Below are 16,940 nucleotides of genomic sequence, written 5' to 3'. Positions count from 1 at the left end.
CATATTTCAGAGCTGCAACATCATTGGAGTGCCCAAAAGCACAAGGTGTGCAATACTCAGAGACATGGCCAAGGTAAGAAAGGTTGAAAGACGACCACCACTGAACAAGACACACAAGCTGAAACGTCAAGACTGGGCCAAGAAATATCTCAAGACTGATTTTTCTAAGGTTTTCTGGACGGATGAAATGAGAGTGAGTCTTGATGGGCCAGATGGATGGGCCCGTGTCTGGATTGGTAAAGGGCAGAGACCTCCAGTCCGACTCAGACGCCAGCAAGGTGGAGGTGGAGTACTGGTTTGGGCTGGTATCATCAAAGATGAGCTTGTGGGGCCTTTTTGGGTTGAGGATGGAGTCAAGCTCAACTCCCAGTCCTACTGCCAGTTTCTGGAAGACACCTTCTTCAAGCAATGGTACAGGAAGAATTCTGCATCCTTCAAGAAAAACATGATTTTCATGCAGGACAATGCTCCATCACACGCGTCCAAGTACTCCACAGCGTGGCTGGCAAGAAAGGGTATAAAAGAAGAAAAACTAATGACATGGCCTCTTTGTTCACCAGATCTGAACCCCATTGAGAACCTGTGGTCCATCATAAAAAGTGAGATTTACAAGGAGGGAAAACAGTACACCTCTCTGAACAGTGTCTGAGAGGCTGTGGGTGCTGCTGCACGCAATGTTGATGGTGAACAGATCAAAACACTGACAGAATCCATGGATGGCAGGCTTTTGAGAGTCCTTGCAAAGAAAGGTGGCTATATTGGTCACTGATTTGTTTTTGAATGTCAGAAATGTATATTTGTGAATGTTGAGATGTTATATTGGTTTCACTGGTAAAAATAAATAATTGAAATGGGTATATATTTTTTTTTTGTTAAGTTGCCTAATAATTATGCACAGTAATAGTCACCTGCACACACAGATATCCCCCTAAAATAGCTAAAACTAAAAACAAACTAAAAACTACTTTCAAAAATATTTAGCTTTGATATTAATAAGTTTTTTGGGTTCATTGAGAACATGGTTGTTGTTCAATAATAAAATTATTCCTCAAAAAATACAAGTTGCCTAATAATTCTGCACTCCCTGTAGAGTGTAAGCATAGAGGGGCTTGTAGGAAGATGGACCCAGGGGCAAGGACCGGGGGGGAATCTGCTGCCATCTAGGCACTCAAAACGCTTCTGCAGCGATACTTTGAATCCGAAGAGAGAGGAGAAAAAAGGAAGAGAAGTAAAGATAGAGAAGGTGAGGGAGCAGTGAGAGTGAGATCCTTCGGGATTGCAGTCTAAAACTGGCTGGTTAGTGTGCCAGATGACTGGCTTGTGACTGTGATGGGTCCACGGCTGCAAAGTCTGGCGTTGACCTTAGTGTGAAAGGACCTTGCGATGCCAGCACAAGATCCTGGAGCAATTGGCTGACCCATGTGGGGACCAGGGTGGCTGGCCCACAGTGAAGCAGGTAGCCGTATGGGTTTATGCATATGGGTAGATTAGTGGAGCAGGGTCCTGCAGCCAGGGAGCACCCCAGCAAGTTCAGTGGCAGAGGGCCGGGTTTTACTAGGGGACAAGATGGTGGTCTGTCTCCCTCAGCTCACCTGGGCAGCAGCAATGAGATTGGCAGCAGATTGGGGCAGGAGGCCCAGAGGCACAAATGCTCATATAGGCTTGCAATGCAGGTTCCATTAGAGCAATAGCAGGGATCTTGAAATAGCCTCACCTTTAGCTGCAGTCTGCATGGAGGGTTAATACAGACCTGAGTGTGCTTGAAGTGGCACTGACTCTCTGGCAGCGACGGCAGTTGTGTCTCGACCCAGAGGTCCGAACCACAAGGGTGGCGGCGTCAGCTGATGCCAGGGCAGCTAAATGATGTTGTGCATCTCTGGTGGTGGCTGTGCCTTTCCCTAGCAGTGGCGGCCAGGCTGATGGTGAGCAGGCACAGCGGGCAGCTCCATCTAGAATGTATGGCCTCTCCTCTACTGTGCTCTGTGGGACGGCAGCATCAGGCCCTGTGGTCGCGGTGGTGAAGCAGCCGCGTTTCTAGGATGGCTGTGTGGAGGCCAGGCCTCCTCTGCACGTGGAGTGTCTCACGTGCTCTGTCCTGGACTCCTTGACAACAGCGGTAGAGCAGCCCTCGTGGTGGAGGGGATCCGGCTGCTTGGATGGAGTAGCCTCAGTGATCCAGGGCTGCGGAGGACAGGTGTCCCAAGCATCAGAGTTGCAGCCACTAGGGCTTACTCAGTGGGAAGTAGCAGAACAGGAAGTCTTGCCCAAGGTCTCCTTACTGAATAAGTTCTGGCTTACTGAAAAGGAAGAGCTGAGATTCAAACCCTGATTTGAAGAAAGTATTCAGGCTAACCACTGTTTTGAAAACAAACTTGCCGCTTCTATTGTTAGTATAAGCCTGTCTTAACCCTGTGATAACAAGGGCATGTGATTTTCATAAGTTGCTGTAAAGGGCAGGTGTAGCAATGTCAAGTATCAAATGACTAGCAATTGCAAGGTAAACAAAATGGTGTATCAACAGTTTATGTTATTTTAAAAATAAGTAAATTGCATTTGTTAAATTATCTGTTGTCATTTTAAACAACCCTCTTATCCATAAAATCAAAGTTTCGTAAAAATAAAGACACTTACCTAAAGTGGCAATATTCAGACAGGACACAAGGTCTTTGCTTTTCTAAAAAGACAATTATATTACAGTGTTACTTTTATACAGTATTGCTGAAAAACGCATATAAGCATAATGAAGTATACCTGTGCTAATTCAAACTGCCATTACTGAATTTTTAGAAGAAAAAAAAAATCAACCTGGATGTCATGAGGATTTTTTGATACCCATACATGCTTTCTAGTGTCCGTTCCACTGTTTTTCAGTAATTAGAAACTCCAATTTGAGCCACTTCCCTTACGAACAATACCTTTTTAGCCTAGTGTTTTTATGGCTCCCAATGTCCCCCTCACTGGATACATTTTCTGTAACTTTCTGTCCCAGATAGTCCATGAAACAATGAGACATATGGTAATAAAAACAAAACAGGTCTTCAAACTTTTTTTCAGTCTAAAAATGTTTTTATATATTGCTCTGTGTTACAGAAACACTTGGATGCTTCCTGCCATTAAAGATCTGATGTAAATTCTTCCAGATACTGACAGAATAAAGGTTTACTATCCACAGCCAGGTAAAGACAAATTTTGCCTTCTTAAAACAGAAGGCGAAGTCCCTCAGTGCATCTTTGCTGAATATGCAAATCATCCCTTTGTTGTCCCTGTACTAAACACATCTCCAGAACTGCTGGAATGCAATGATGTGTCAGCTTGTTAATAGTACTGTAATATTCAAGTGTACCCGAGGTGATATGTGACATGATGAGATAAACATGTTTATGTACAGTGAAAAAAGGCTGTTTTACTTGTTTTATTTTGGTGTCTTAGAGAGTTAATTTCTAGGCATGGAAGTGACAGCTTCTGTCTTGTGAGTACCTTGTTGGGAATATAGTAAATATCACTGATAAGCTAATTATAGCCATGCAAGTTTTCCTGGCAGAATACAACTTCTGTGAGCAGAGGGAGATAAAATAAATGAGCTATTGACTTATTCTAACTCTGGGACACTTATTAGGCTGCTCCTGAGCAGAGGCAACAAGGCATTTATTCTACTTTGTTAATGTTTATATATAAAATAAAACCAACATCTAAAACAAGTCACGTTTAGGAGTAGGAGGATAAATACAGAGTTTATCTCATCAGTTTATTTTCACCATGGGTTCACATTAACAAGCTGACATATTATTATTATTATTATTTAGTATTTATATAGCGCCGACATATTACGCAGTGCTGTACAGTGTATATATATATTGTCACTAACTGTCCCTCAAAGGAGCTCACAATCTAATCCCTACCATTGCCATATGTCTATATTATGTAGTGTAAGTACTGTAGTCTAGGGCCAATTTGTAGGGGGAGCCAATTAACTTATCTGTATGTTTTTGGAATGTGGGAGGAAACCGGAGTGCCCGGAGGAAACCCACGCAGACACAGAGAGAACATACAAACTCTTTGCAGATAATGCCCTGGCTGGGATTCGAACCAGGGACCCAGCGCTGCAAGGCGAGAGAGCTAACCACTACGCCACCGTGCTGCCCACCACTATGCCATCGTGCAGTTCTGGAGGTGTGTTTAGCTATCAGAGACAACAAAAGAATGATTTGCATATTCAGCAGTGATGTGTACTGTGGGGCACCTCAAATTCTTACTCCAACCTGAATAAATGCAAAAACTTTCTGTTTTAAGAAGGCAAAATCCAGCCCTAAACACAATAGGGCTGGTATCATTTAAGGAGACAATGATCATGAACATAACACAAGTTGCACTGTTACATACGGTATACGTGTATGCATGTATTTTAAATGTTAGTTTTTCATTGTACAACAAGGCTACGTTCTATATAGTAGCTTTTTTAAATAATGTAAACATAGAAAATGTAACTGAATAAATTATATTATACTGTAAATACCTGAAATTGACAATGTACATTTCTACAGCCACTTGATGCTATTACTTTCTGAGCTTTTGCACAGGAAATGCATTGTTTACTACAAGAGCAGTTTTGTGGTTTTGCCACCGCATGACACCTCTCACTTGCTCCTGAGTGATCTTGGCTCTCAGTACCAGAAAATCCTTCCTCTGTGGAAAAATTTTGTAAATCCAGTTCTGTACATTCTACAGGTGCATGGCACCACTGCTGCTGCTCAGATGCACAGGAATGAGTCTGTGTGCCAGCTGGCTCTACTGCGCCTTGGTTATAGTCAGTACATGGCCCACATCCAGAAAAACAGTCACTGCAACCCGAGTTACGGATTAGGGGTTGGGTTTCTGATACACTCCTGTTGTAGAGAGGTTTAACTGATGGTGGAGGGAGGGCACACAATTCCACAGATGGTGATAGCAATGCACTGGTAGTCGTGCGAGGGCTGCAAGGTACATTCTCTGATATCACATGGATTCCATCTAAGGGACCTGTTAAGTAACAGATAAGATATTTTGAATTCCTGAAAACATGTATATATAAAAAGAACATAAAAAGAACTTGTACTGCCAAGGAGGTCCGTGAATTTTGTGACTGTTGGTTGAAACGGTGTTTGTTGAAACAGTGTTTCATATAATCTGTTTGTTCTTTGAAACAGTGTTTGATATAATTTGTTTGATCTTTAACAAATGTAAGTATTTATTGTTTTTGCACGTCTTTCCTTCTTCTAATCGCCAACAATGTGCGGCACCTCAGTATAACATGTGCAAAGGCCATGACTATATAACAACATACAAAAAGAAAACATTGGCCACATTTGCTACTGCATCTGTTAAATGTCTCAACAACACATCTTTATTATTACAAAAATAGACAACAAAACAGTAAAAACAAAATAATAGACCTGTTTCGCAATTCTTAATCAATATTTTAATGAATGAACATATTCATTGCTCACAGTCAGAGCTGTTTTAATATTTAACCCGGGTTTACAAAGGTTAGATAAAGTGCAATGAGCTATAATGATGAGGGAATATGTGTAGGGAAAGTGCCCAGTGCAATAAGTGCAAATAGTGAATCAAAGATAAACAAATACAGACAATTAACCATTTCCGTACCAGCAGTCTCTGGCCACAAAACAGGGCTTCTAGAAGTAACAGATCCGCATCTTGACTGATTAAAGAATATAGAGACTAGATTGTAAACTCGCAAGGGCAGGGCTCTCTCCCCGTTTTGTGTCTTGGAAATCATTATACATTTTATTCATCATGTTACTTTTATCACTGTCCTTACCACTTCTGTATTTTGTATTCTGTATGCTGTATCATTTTTTTTTTTTTTGTATTTTGTCACTAATTATGTATCTTGTATATTAGTGTACACCATTGTCTGTATTATGTACCCCATGTTTGTTTCTTACTTTGTACAGCGCCACGGAATATGTTGGCGCTTTATAAATCAATAACAATAATAATAATAATAGAAAAAAGGTATAGGAGAAAAGCAAACCTGTGCAGGATGCTTGCACAGCTTCATCTATTGTGTGTGGCTTCATAACTATGGCAATGCAGAACACTCTCCACTTGTCTTTTGAGAATGCCAAGAACACATTCAACAGTGTATCTTGCTCCACTCAGCCTATAATTATGTGTGTGATTCAGACATTTCTTTGGCCGGTTGCACACTGTGGATTGGCGGTAGCGGTGCGGCCCATGGGCCTTACTGCACCACCAAAAACAAGGCTTCAGGGATTACCGCGTTATTGTGTGGTAATCCCCTTCTGGCAGCCGGCCAAGCAGGAAGTCATGCTAAAATACGCTTCTGTGCATGCACATGTAAAACTGAGGCGGGTCATTTAAGAACACGCATGACTTCCATTCCGGCACATGTTGCTACTTTAGCCTCACGGTAATATAGGTATGAGCTCGCATTTCATAGGGTACTTCCGGTGCACCACAGTTAATGTGAACATAGACTTTAATTGCCCTAGCGGTAGGCTGCGATAAAATGCCACACCGCAAAGGAACCAGTGCAAAAGGGCCCGTGGGGTATAGCTTTATCAAATCTTGCCCAGGGATAATGCCTTAAAGCGGAATATAACCCTGCATTTCAACTTTGCTCTAAAACATTGTTTACAGCATATTATATGCAACCAGCATTTTTTTTTTACTAGACCAGCATTGGAAGGGTTACACACAGAGCTTTAAAGTTCCGTGGATAGAAATGCAGACGCATCCGAAGTTTAGATAGATACATTTAAGTAAACACAATGTAACAAGTGTGGAATGTGACACACACTCTCTGACTGTGCAGGAGCTGGAGGACAGCCAGAGAGTGTGTAACATTCACCACTTGTTACATTGTGTTTACTTAAATGTATCTATCTAAACTTTGGATGCATCTGCATTTCTGTCCACGGAAATGTAAAGCTCTGTGTGTAACCCTTCCAATGGTGGTCTAGTAAAAAAAAAAATGCTGGTTGCATATACTATGCTGTAAATAATGTTTTAGAGCAAAGTTGAAATGCAGGGTTATATTCCGCTTTAAAGTATACCCGAGGTGACATGTGGAGATAAAAATGTGAATGTACAGTGTAAAACATATTAATAACCAGGCTGTAATACTTGTTTTATATTGCTGCCTAAAAGCGTTAATTTTTAGACATGGAGGTTCAGCTTATCTTGTCGGAACCTTATCCATATCAAGAATATAATAAACCTCACTGATAAGCTAATTACAATCATACAATTTTCCTACAACTTCTGAGAGCAGAAAAAGGTAAATAGTTCATGTATGTTCATTTAGGAACACTTAATAGGCTGCCATTGAGCAGAGACAACAAAACATTCAATCTACTTTGTAAATGTTTACATATAACATAAAACCATGGGATATCTAAGAAAAAGCATCATTTTTAGAAGTAGGAGGATAAATACAATTGTTTATTGCATCAGTTTATTTTCACCTTGGGTTTTCACCTTGGGTTCACTTTAACGAGTTGAATACCAAGACAAAGGACATATGCTCTACTGCGTCCAGAAGGGGTTGGGGGTTATTGGTATGTGGTGCTGCAAAATCAGCAGAAGATGGGCACTCAAACATTAACAGCAGCTGAATAACAGCAGAGTGATCGCTACCCCAGGCACCTTAGGTACAAGCTCCTTGAAAAGCGGAGGCACTTGTGAATATTGGTACCTTAGGAAATCAACACCACTTCTTCGGCTTCAGGATCAGTGAAACTTTTTTATTTAGCCGCACATTGGCGTCTGTGTTGCAACAGCTTCTGTAAAGCCTAAGATACAGCTTGGAAGGTGAAAGGGACACAAATTCACTTTGCCCTCACAAAGTCCAGTAAGGGTGTTCAGTAACAAAAGGGTACAGGTTCATGGTGCAATCCATTTGCCCTGATAATGAAACAATCAAATACTGTAAGTATCCCCATCCTAGCTAAAAAGTGCAGAGGTTTCTGGCACACCCCTTACCCATTTGTTATAAGTTTTAAAGGACCACTTTCACGAAAATCATTAAATGTAAAATACATGTAAACACATACAAATACGAAGTACATTTCTTCCAGAGTAAAATGAGCCATACATTACTTTTCTATTATGTTGCTGTCACTTACAGTAGGTAGTAGAAATCTGACAGAACCAACAGGTTTTTGACTAGCCCATTTCTTCATAGGGGATTTTCAGGGTTGTGTTTGTGTTCAAAAGCACTTAGTGAATTGCAGTTGCTCTTCCAAAAATGTGTGCAGCCAGCAGGGAAGTTGGCCAGCATCATTGTATAAATCCTTCTCAGGGAGTGTCTTTTTGAAGAAAAAAGGCTATGCTGAGAGTCCCCTATGAAGAGATGGACTAGTCCAAAACCTGTCGGTTCTGTCAGATTTCTTTTACCTATTGTAAGTGACAGCAACACAGGAGAAAAGTAATTTACGGCTCATTTTACTCTGGAACAAAAATACTTATTTGTATATCTTTACACGCATTTTAGATTTTACAGTTTTTCGCGATAGTGGTTCTTTAAAGGTAAAAATCAAACCGCACTATGTACTGTAATATTTAATTTCTTTAGCATGTTGATTGAAGTCTCTTGTTATTTTAATTGTAAAGGAGCACTTCTCCAGAGCTGTAAGAGTTAGTTTAAAGCTTGTTTGAAGTCTACTTCCATCTTGGTTAAAGAATCTTGTCATCCTGATTGAAGTGCAATGTACTCAGTGTTTCAAGCAGTTTTCTGATTCATGACTTAAAAGCTGAGTCACCCAACATCTTTTCTCTTCAAGCTCCAACAATCAGCTGAAGTAATTCCACTGTCTCCATGTATATTAACATACTTCTATAGTTATGTTCATGATGCTGAGCATAAACTATACACTGTATTAATAAAATGTAACCTCAGCTCAGTGAAAATAAACGTTTATGAATACAATGCTTGCGCCCGTTTTAAGGCCTTTTGCACACTGCATGCTTTTCCGATTCAGATTCCGCTTTTTAATCAGTTTTTACATCCGATTCAGATTCAGATTTGCAGTGTGCAGGGAGCAAACTGCAAATCTGAATCTGAATCGGATGTAAAAACTGATTAAAAAGAGGAATCTGAATCGGAATCACTTGCAGTGTGCAAGAGGCCTAAGTGCAATAAATGTTACAGCACTGCTGCAAGTGAGAGAAGTAGGAAATCGGGGATATATACAGAAATATGAGTGAGAGCTCAATAAGAGATGGAGTAAGACAAAGTTCCCCAACCCTGTCCTCAAGGCCCACCAACAGTACATGTTTTGCAGGAAACCACCTACAATCACAGGTGGGGTAATTAGTGTTGCAGCAGAACTGATTAACTACCTCTGTGGCTTTATACAAAACATGCAGTGTTGGTGGGCTTTGAGGAAAGGGTTGGGGAACACCGGATATCATATAGTAAGATGGGAGCAATTGGCAAGTAAGGGATGAATAGTGTAAGCAGGATCTGGAACAAATAGGGGGTTAACAACACCTTGCCATTGACAGCCAGCAGGATGCAGGGTTTTCTAGTCCCATTGTTGTCTTGTAGCGGCAGTAGGGTCACGTCTCTGCAGTTTGGATTCTGGCTCCTCCAGTGGGCAAACAGCCACCAGGCCCCTTATACAAGCAGGAGCCCTGCATTCAGCAGCACAATCCATACACAGTCCATGCCTGAACCATCTCCTTCCTCTTGGTAAAATGGGGCATTGAACTTTGGCTTCTCCTTTTAATCCTCACATTACCTACCCCCATTCCTTGTCCCTTTCTCTCACCCGCCATGCTGTTCCTGAAAGCCGTGGGTTTCAAGTTAATTATAAATTAATTTAATGAAATATTCCCCCGTCTATCAGTTGATCCAGCAGCATTACCACTCCATGGGGTGGATCAGCTGACTGAGACATGGGGGAATATTTTATTAAATTAATTTGGCCTGCTATTGAGCCCAAAGTTTCAGGTACTATAAGTTTAAGCCAGCACTGCCACCAAAAACAGGCAGCTGATTCATTACAAATCAGCTGCTATTTAATCTCAGTGTACACTACGTACTTTAGCTCTCTTTTTGTGCTATTGAGCAACATAATTGAAGGAGTTGAATAAAACACAAAGCCATTGATGGTTTGACTTTTGAAAAAGACCTTATGGAACATTGTCAAAATGCATTTGGTTTGCACTTCAATTTTCCTGTTTGAGTTGTGCTCTATTATATGTTTCTAGATGCTTTGCACTCAGTGAGTGGCGGCCTAACACCAATAGCAGACCTCTATAGCAACCCCCCTATAGACATAAACATTTTTAAAGGCAAAAATCAAAATGTGATGTATGTGGATGCATCCGGTTTTAGTTAAACAATAATTCTAAAATAGTTTGCAACAGGTAACAATAGGATCAACTCTCCAGTCTACAGACCTTTCCAAAATTCTGTTATTATAAAAGTAGTATTTAAAGAGTAGGAGAGTGTTTACAAATAGGAATATAAACAAAAACAAGAATATGTTTACCTTCATCCTTTCCAGACGTCTCTGTGGACCCAAAACAGAATGAAGGGATTGGCTGCTCTTCACAAGGGCTGCCTGCAGACTCTTGCTGCTTTGACTGGCCTGTAATACCACGAGATCTTTGGAAAGCTACGAAAAAAAGCAATCAGCACTGAGTGAACTATGCACATGGCAAATGCTCTGCATTAATAACTGATGCTCTGTTAATTCAAGAGACGATCATAGCTATGCTATGAAATAATATGATCTTCAAAATCACTTTTTTGTTTAATTTAAAACAACTGTTTAAAATAATATGCGCTAGGTAGGGTACTGAGGATACTGAAATGATGAAAAAACAAACAGGGTCTGCCATAGAACTCTAATTTTGTAATGCATTAAAAAATACTTATCATGCTCAACATTGATTTTCTGACATTGTTTCATTCTAGAGACACAGTATGGGTGCCCTAAAAACATTTACTAAGGATTGGTACTCTACAGAGATACTGAGTTTCTGCATTCTAAAAAGACTGGGCATGTAGTTTAGCTTTGTGCAAACAAAAAGCAAGGATGGGGTGTCACACATGTATGCGAGCTGGTGTGCAGGCAAAGGGCCTGCAGTCACATGCTAGATCTGTGCTGAGAGCACAACAGTGTGATTCGCAATACAATCTGACCTACTATGTTACTTATGTTGGTGGACACAGCTAAAATGGTTTTAGAAGATCAAAATTACACAAGAGGGACATAAGTATAACAATTTACATTTTTGTTTAACAGGGATATAATGTAAAGTATGCAAACATGTTAATTACACACTTGTTTCTAGAGCACAATCTTGCATATACTGAGAACTTGTGGAGGCAAAGCACCAAAGTAAACTCATTATCCAATATAATAGAACCCCATGTGTCCTATTACATTGCAATCCTATCAGCAATAGTGGACTAAATAGAACAGTGTACAGGGCGCTTAACAAAATAAAAATAAAATAATTAGCATCTGCATAAAACCTTTCACGCAGTGTCCTTTCAGTTTAACAGGCAATAAAAAAGTTCTCATAAGCTTCCCTCAGTGCTGATGGCCCTTGAGGTATATTATCTTTGCTGTGCAGCTCCTTCATCAATAGTACAAGTTTACGCTCACCAGATAATATGGCTGTCCAGTTTAGGATCAGCAACACACGCCTCTGGCCTTGCCAGTTCACAGATATGTCACATGTGTCCCACCTCCGATCTTCATGGCTCCATACATGTAACAACAAATAACAATGCAATAGCACAACACTGTATGGCTTTTCCAAGCTTCCACAACACCACGAGTGCTCCTTGGAAAAACTCAAGCACCCAGTGTTCCACCACTGAGCTAAAAACTTAAAGAGAATCTGTATTGTTAAAATCGCACAAAAGTAAACATACCAGTGCGTTAGGGGACATCTCCTATTACCCTCTGTCACAATTTCGCCGCTCCTCGCCGCATTAAAAGTGGTTAAAAACAGTTTTAAAAAGTTTGTTTATAAACAAACAAAATGGCCACCAAAACAGGAAGTAGGTTGATGTACTGTATGTCCACACATAGAAAATACAACCATACACAAGCAGGCTGTATACAGCCTTCCTTTTGAATCTCAAGAGATCATTTGTGTGTTTCTTTCTCCCTGCAGTTCTCATGCACTGAAGTTTCAGGCTGCTCTTTTTTCTCCTGCAAACAGCCTTGCCCTTGTCTGTAATTCTTCAGTATGTGAAAGCCCAGCCAGCTCAGAGGACGATTTATCCAGCTTGTAAAAGATAAGAGAGAAGAGAGAAGCTGCTCTAATCTAAATAATACACAGGCAGTGTGCATAGAGGGGCTTGGAAGGGGGAATTCATAGCAGAACCACAACACTGAAGAACTTGGCAGCCTTCCAGACACAGGCTGACAAGTCTGACAAGGGAAAGATACATTGATTTATTACAGAGACTGTGATAGCAGAAAGTGCTGCAGTAAGCCAGAACACATTAGAATAGCTTTTGGAACTTGTAGGATGATAAAAAACAGGATGCAATTTTTGTTACAGAGTCTCTTTAAGCCTCTCACCAGATATGCTGGCCGACCCAGCACAGATCAGCAATCAGCACTTGAAAGTGTGTTACGATCACTCCCTCCAATATAGGATTTCCAAGTAGCCGTCGTCACTTTCAGGGGCAAACCCAGGATTTTCATGAAGGGGATTCCTGAAAGGTTTACCTCAGCCATGCACAATACAGTATAATAATATGGTAGGACATCATGTTTGGTACACATAATGCAATTTCCTGTCTGACCGAAAAAGGGATAGATCAGTAACAGTTTGTATACAGATAATAATGAGGACAGCCGACACTGGTAATGAAGGGGAAAGTGAAGCATTCACACAGTAGGGGCACAGGGCTGTGCTCATACCTGACTCTTAAGTTCCCCAGAGCTGCCCTATGCTCTGTACACACAGAGCAGGGACAAGGTCCTCCAGCACCCAAGGGCGAGACACCAAAGTGCGCCCCTCCATCCCTCCACCCCAGCTGTCACACACTGATTGTTATTAGACTAAGAGGGCCACAGGGCCCACAACCTCCCCAACACCTTAATATCTAGTTATCTGGCGTGCAGTCACTGCTATGTATCCCCTTTTCTTATTTCTTTCTGCTTCATACACAATTAGGAATGACAGCTGAAAGAAATGTGCGCCCCCTCCTACACTGCGCCCTGAGGCTGTAGCCTCTCCAGCCTATGCCTCGGCCCGGCCCTGTGTACACACGTTGCTGCTCCATGCTCTGTACACATGCTGCTGCTTCATCCAAAGTCAACTGTAGCCGGGAAAGAAAGGGGGTGGTGCTGTGAGCTGCAGGATACTTGCAGATATTCTGGTGTCTCAACTTGTGTCTTTCCCCAGACACTGCACCGCCTCTGGTCTGAGGGGGGATTCTGGGCAGCTGTAATCCCCCCCTGCGTTTGCCTATGACTTTCCTCAGCTAAATGTGACACAGGCTGAAGACCATGCAGAGCTGTAGGAAGCACTGCTCGCCTGCATGGTCTTCAGCCTGCGTCACGTCAGGAATTGTAGCTGAGGAAAGTGAAGAAGGCTACTTGGAAATCCTATATTGGAAGGAGTGATTGAAGGAGCTAAACAGGAAAGATAATATACCACAAGGGCCATCAGCACTGAGGGAAGCTTATGAGGACTTTTTTTTATTGCCTGTTAAACTGAAAAGACACTGCGTAAAGTGTTTTATGCAGATGCTAATTATTTTATCTTTATTTTGTTGAACGCCCTCCCTGTACACTGTTTTATTTTATTTAATTGGTACACACACTCTTTTCAGCAGGTGCGATCCAAACTATATGCATCAATTCACTGGGGTATATAAACAACCTCAAGGTGAATAGTTTTAGTGTAAACAGGAGTGAGGAGCGCACAGTGTGAAACTAACCCCCTTTTAATAGCTGACTAAAACAGCGACTTTCATAACAATTTGAATGAAATTCTTGAGAATGTATTCAAGACATTCATATGTGCAACAAATATTCCCACATATATTTAATAATGTAGCGTCTATACAATTGTAGATCATAAATACGTACGTAGGTACATACGTGTGTTATTAGTTATTGCACTATTACGACCATGTGTTTTTGAAATATATTCTTGCTCTACTTCATTATTAACTGAGAAACAGGCAAGCAAAGCTCAGCACTCTCTCTGCATACTAAGTACTCCATTGCCAATCTCTCTCTCTATATGTATATTTACCTCGATGACACTGGCTTTTGAAGAAATGTCCACAACAGATAATTGAAAAGGTTACCAATGTTATCAAAATCAATGCAAGAGCCACAATAATAACAGCCACCAGGATTGCAGGATCTCTTGGAGGAGGTGGGTCAGTGCTTTTTGGCCATCCAAACCCAGGCCTTAGATTACCTAGAAGATTATTAAATTATATTTTGTTAAATAACTTCAGCATTTATCTTCTATTATTTAATCTTAAGCAGTTTAGAACTTACACTGTGTTTCTGTTTGTGGTGTGTGAGATGTACAGGGGAAGCATTCTAATTCCTGAAGTCCTCCAATCCGTGTCTTACTATAGAATCTGTGGCAATACAGACATCAATCATTTTTCACTAGCAGGGTCAGTTATAATCCGAGAAAAATGTAACCTGCATTTAAATACTTGTACACTTGTATGATTTAAAAAAAAATGTATAATTAGTTATAATTTTTCATTTGGTTATACCAATCCATATAAGAAACTGCCATTACATACACATAACATAACATATCTGTTTTGTATTAAACCTTTATATATGCAACATATAAAGTATAGCTATTCATATATATTTATATCACTAATAAACTATATACAAATCATAAACATTTTTATACATTCATAGTAAAATTCATACTACCCCACCTCTTGTTTCCTCCCTATTCCCTTAGATTGTAAGCTCGCAAGGGCAGTGCTCTCTCATCCTTATGTGTATTGACATTCACTATATATTTTGTTCATCATATTACAATAGTCACTGTCATTACTACGGTATGTCTACCAATTCTGTATTATGGAGCAGTGACTATATTTTGTGTATACTATTGTCGTCATTACTATGTACTTCATGTTTTGTTCTTACTCTGTATAGTGCCATGAAATATCTTTGGGCTTTATCAATCAATAACAATAAAATTAAAGGAAAAAAAGTAACAGTGAAAAGAAATTTATAATGCGTTACCACCACCTAGTGGCTAAAATCACAATTTACATCTATAGCCACATAGCCTTATAAAACCTTCAAGAGTTATAAAACAATTTGGGTTACTTTCCCCTAACCTTGTTGAGCCCATGTAATCTAATTTTCTCAATAATACCGGTCTTCAAATATTTAAAGGGAACCTTAACTGCCGTGGAAAAATAAATTCACTTACCTGGGGGCTTTCCCAAGCCTCCTGCAGCCGTCCTGTGCCCGCGCCGGTCCTTCGGTGCCCTCCGGTCTCCCTCCGCCGCTAAGTTTCGTTTTCGGACGACTGCCAGTCGTCCTCGGGCCTCTTCCGCATTCCTCGTCGTAAACTGCAGTAAAGCGCGTCCGCATGACGCCAAACGTGTTATGCGCATGACGTCAAACGCGTCATGCGGACGCACTTTACTGCAGTTTACGACGGGGAATGCGGAAGTGGCCCGAGGACAAATGGCAGTCGTCCGAAAACGAAACTTAGCGGCGGAGGGAGACCGGAGGGCACCGGAGGGCACCGAAGGACCGGCGCGGGCACAGGACGGCTGCAGGAGGCTTGGGAAAGCCCCCAGGTAAGTGAATTTATTTTTCCACGGCAGTTAAGGTTCCCTTTAAGATCACTCACTTATGAGAAATACAAGAATACAGAATATTTCACTAGTCATCCTTCTAATATTAAACATACTATGTAAGTGCTCAGAGTTTTTACTTTTATTTTTTTCTTAGTGCAGCCCACATACTGTAGGCCACACAAACATTCTAATCAGTACACTGCAAACTTGGTTTCACAAGTGTAAAGATGTTTAATCCCAAAATCTTGATTTACAGCATTCCCTTTAAAAACTGTTTTTTATTTGACTTGTACAAGTCCAACGTCAATAACATTGACCACATTTGAGAAAAAAAAAACCTTTTTCAAAAGACAGATGTGTTTGTAAGTCTACAGGACTATCAATATAGCTGTTACCTAAAGGGAACCTGAAGTGCCAGGCATATGGAGGCTGCCATATTTATCTCCTTTCAAGGAATGCCAGGTGCCTGGCAGTCCTGCTGATCTTTCTGGCATCAGTACTGTCAGAAGTACACACCTGAAACAAGCCTGTGACTAATCCAATTTGACTTAAGTCAGAGACAGCTGATCTGCATGCTTGCTCAGGGTCTATGACTGAAAGTTATAGAGGAAGAGGATCAGAAGGACAGACAGGTAATTTACAGTGTTTTCAATTAGTAAAATATGCCAGTATTCCTCTCACCTCAGTTTCCCTTTAAGAAATATTTTAAATTAAGTACTATTCTTTTTATTTTTATGCTCATAAAATTAAAATCTGTACAAAATATACAATTTGAGTGTGAGATTCTTTTTGCTCTAACTACCATAAGTGGCAAAATGATTTGTAAGAGTTTACAAACTGGATTTGGTGTAACAGATCTGACAATCCTCCTTGTCTGAAAAGTTATACAGCTAATATTCTGTAGAACTGACTTTTACGGAGTGTTTCCAACAACCGGGTATAGAGCCATTTTGATGTGTTTCCTTAAAATACTTCTTCATTTTAATTTGTTGTTTGCAGTTAGTAATATTCACATCTAAAAGTGAATGATATCAAGATTATACTCAAAGTTAAAAAAAATATTATCATTATTATTTGATAATATTCAATAAAGACCTCCCTCTCCATCCTAAGTTAAACATATCAA

The 16,940-nt window shown here is 40.5% G+C and overlaps 1 protein-coding gene across 3 annotated transcripts in view; it reads right to left on the bottom strand.

The window, feature by feature from the left end:
* Nucleotides 1-16,940, bottom strand: part of EDA2R (ectodysplasin A2 receptor) — a 132,086-nt gene that overhangs the window by 30,791 nt on the left and 84,355 nt on the right. For all 3 annotated transcript variants that reach the window (XM_068247669.1, XM_068247670.1, XM_068247671.1), the window contains exons 5-9: nt 14,523-14,608; nt 14,269-14,439; nt 10,524-10,649; nt 4,514-5,016; nt 2,632-2,674 (exon numbers count right to left, since the gene is read on the bottom strand). In XM_068247669.1, coding sequence (XP_068103770.1) covers nt 2,632-2,674; nt 4,514-5,016; nt 10,524-10,649; nt 14,269-14,439; nt 14,523-14,608 — 929 coding nt within the window. The remainder of the gene's footprint in view (nt 1-2,631; nt 2,675-4,513; nt 5,017-10,523; nt 10,650-14,268; nt 14,440-14,522; nt 14,609-16,940) is intronic.

This window comes from Hyperolius riggenbachi, chromosome 8 (genome assembly GCF_040937935.1).
Source record: "Hyperolius riggenbachi isolate aHypRig1 chromosome 8, aHypRig1.pri, whole genome shotgun sequence".
Classification (NCBI taxonomy): domain Eukaryota; kingdom Metazoa; phylum Chordata; class Amphibia; order Anura; family Hyperoliidae; genus Hyperolius; species Hyperolius riggenbachi.
Note: the sequence above shows the minus strand (reverse complement) of the source record. Positions and strands in the feature narration are given on the sequence as shown.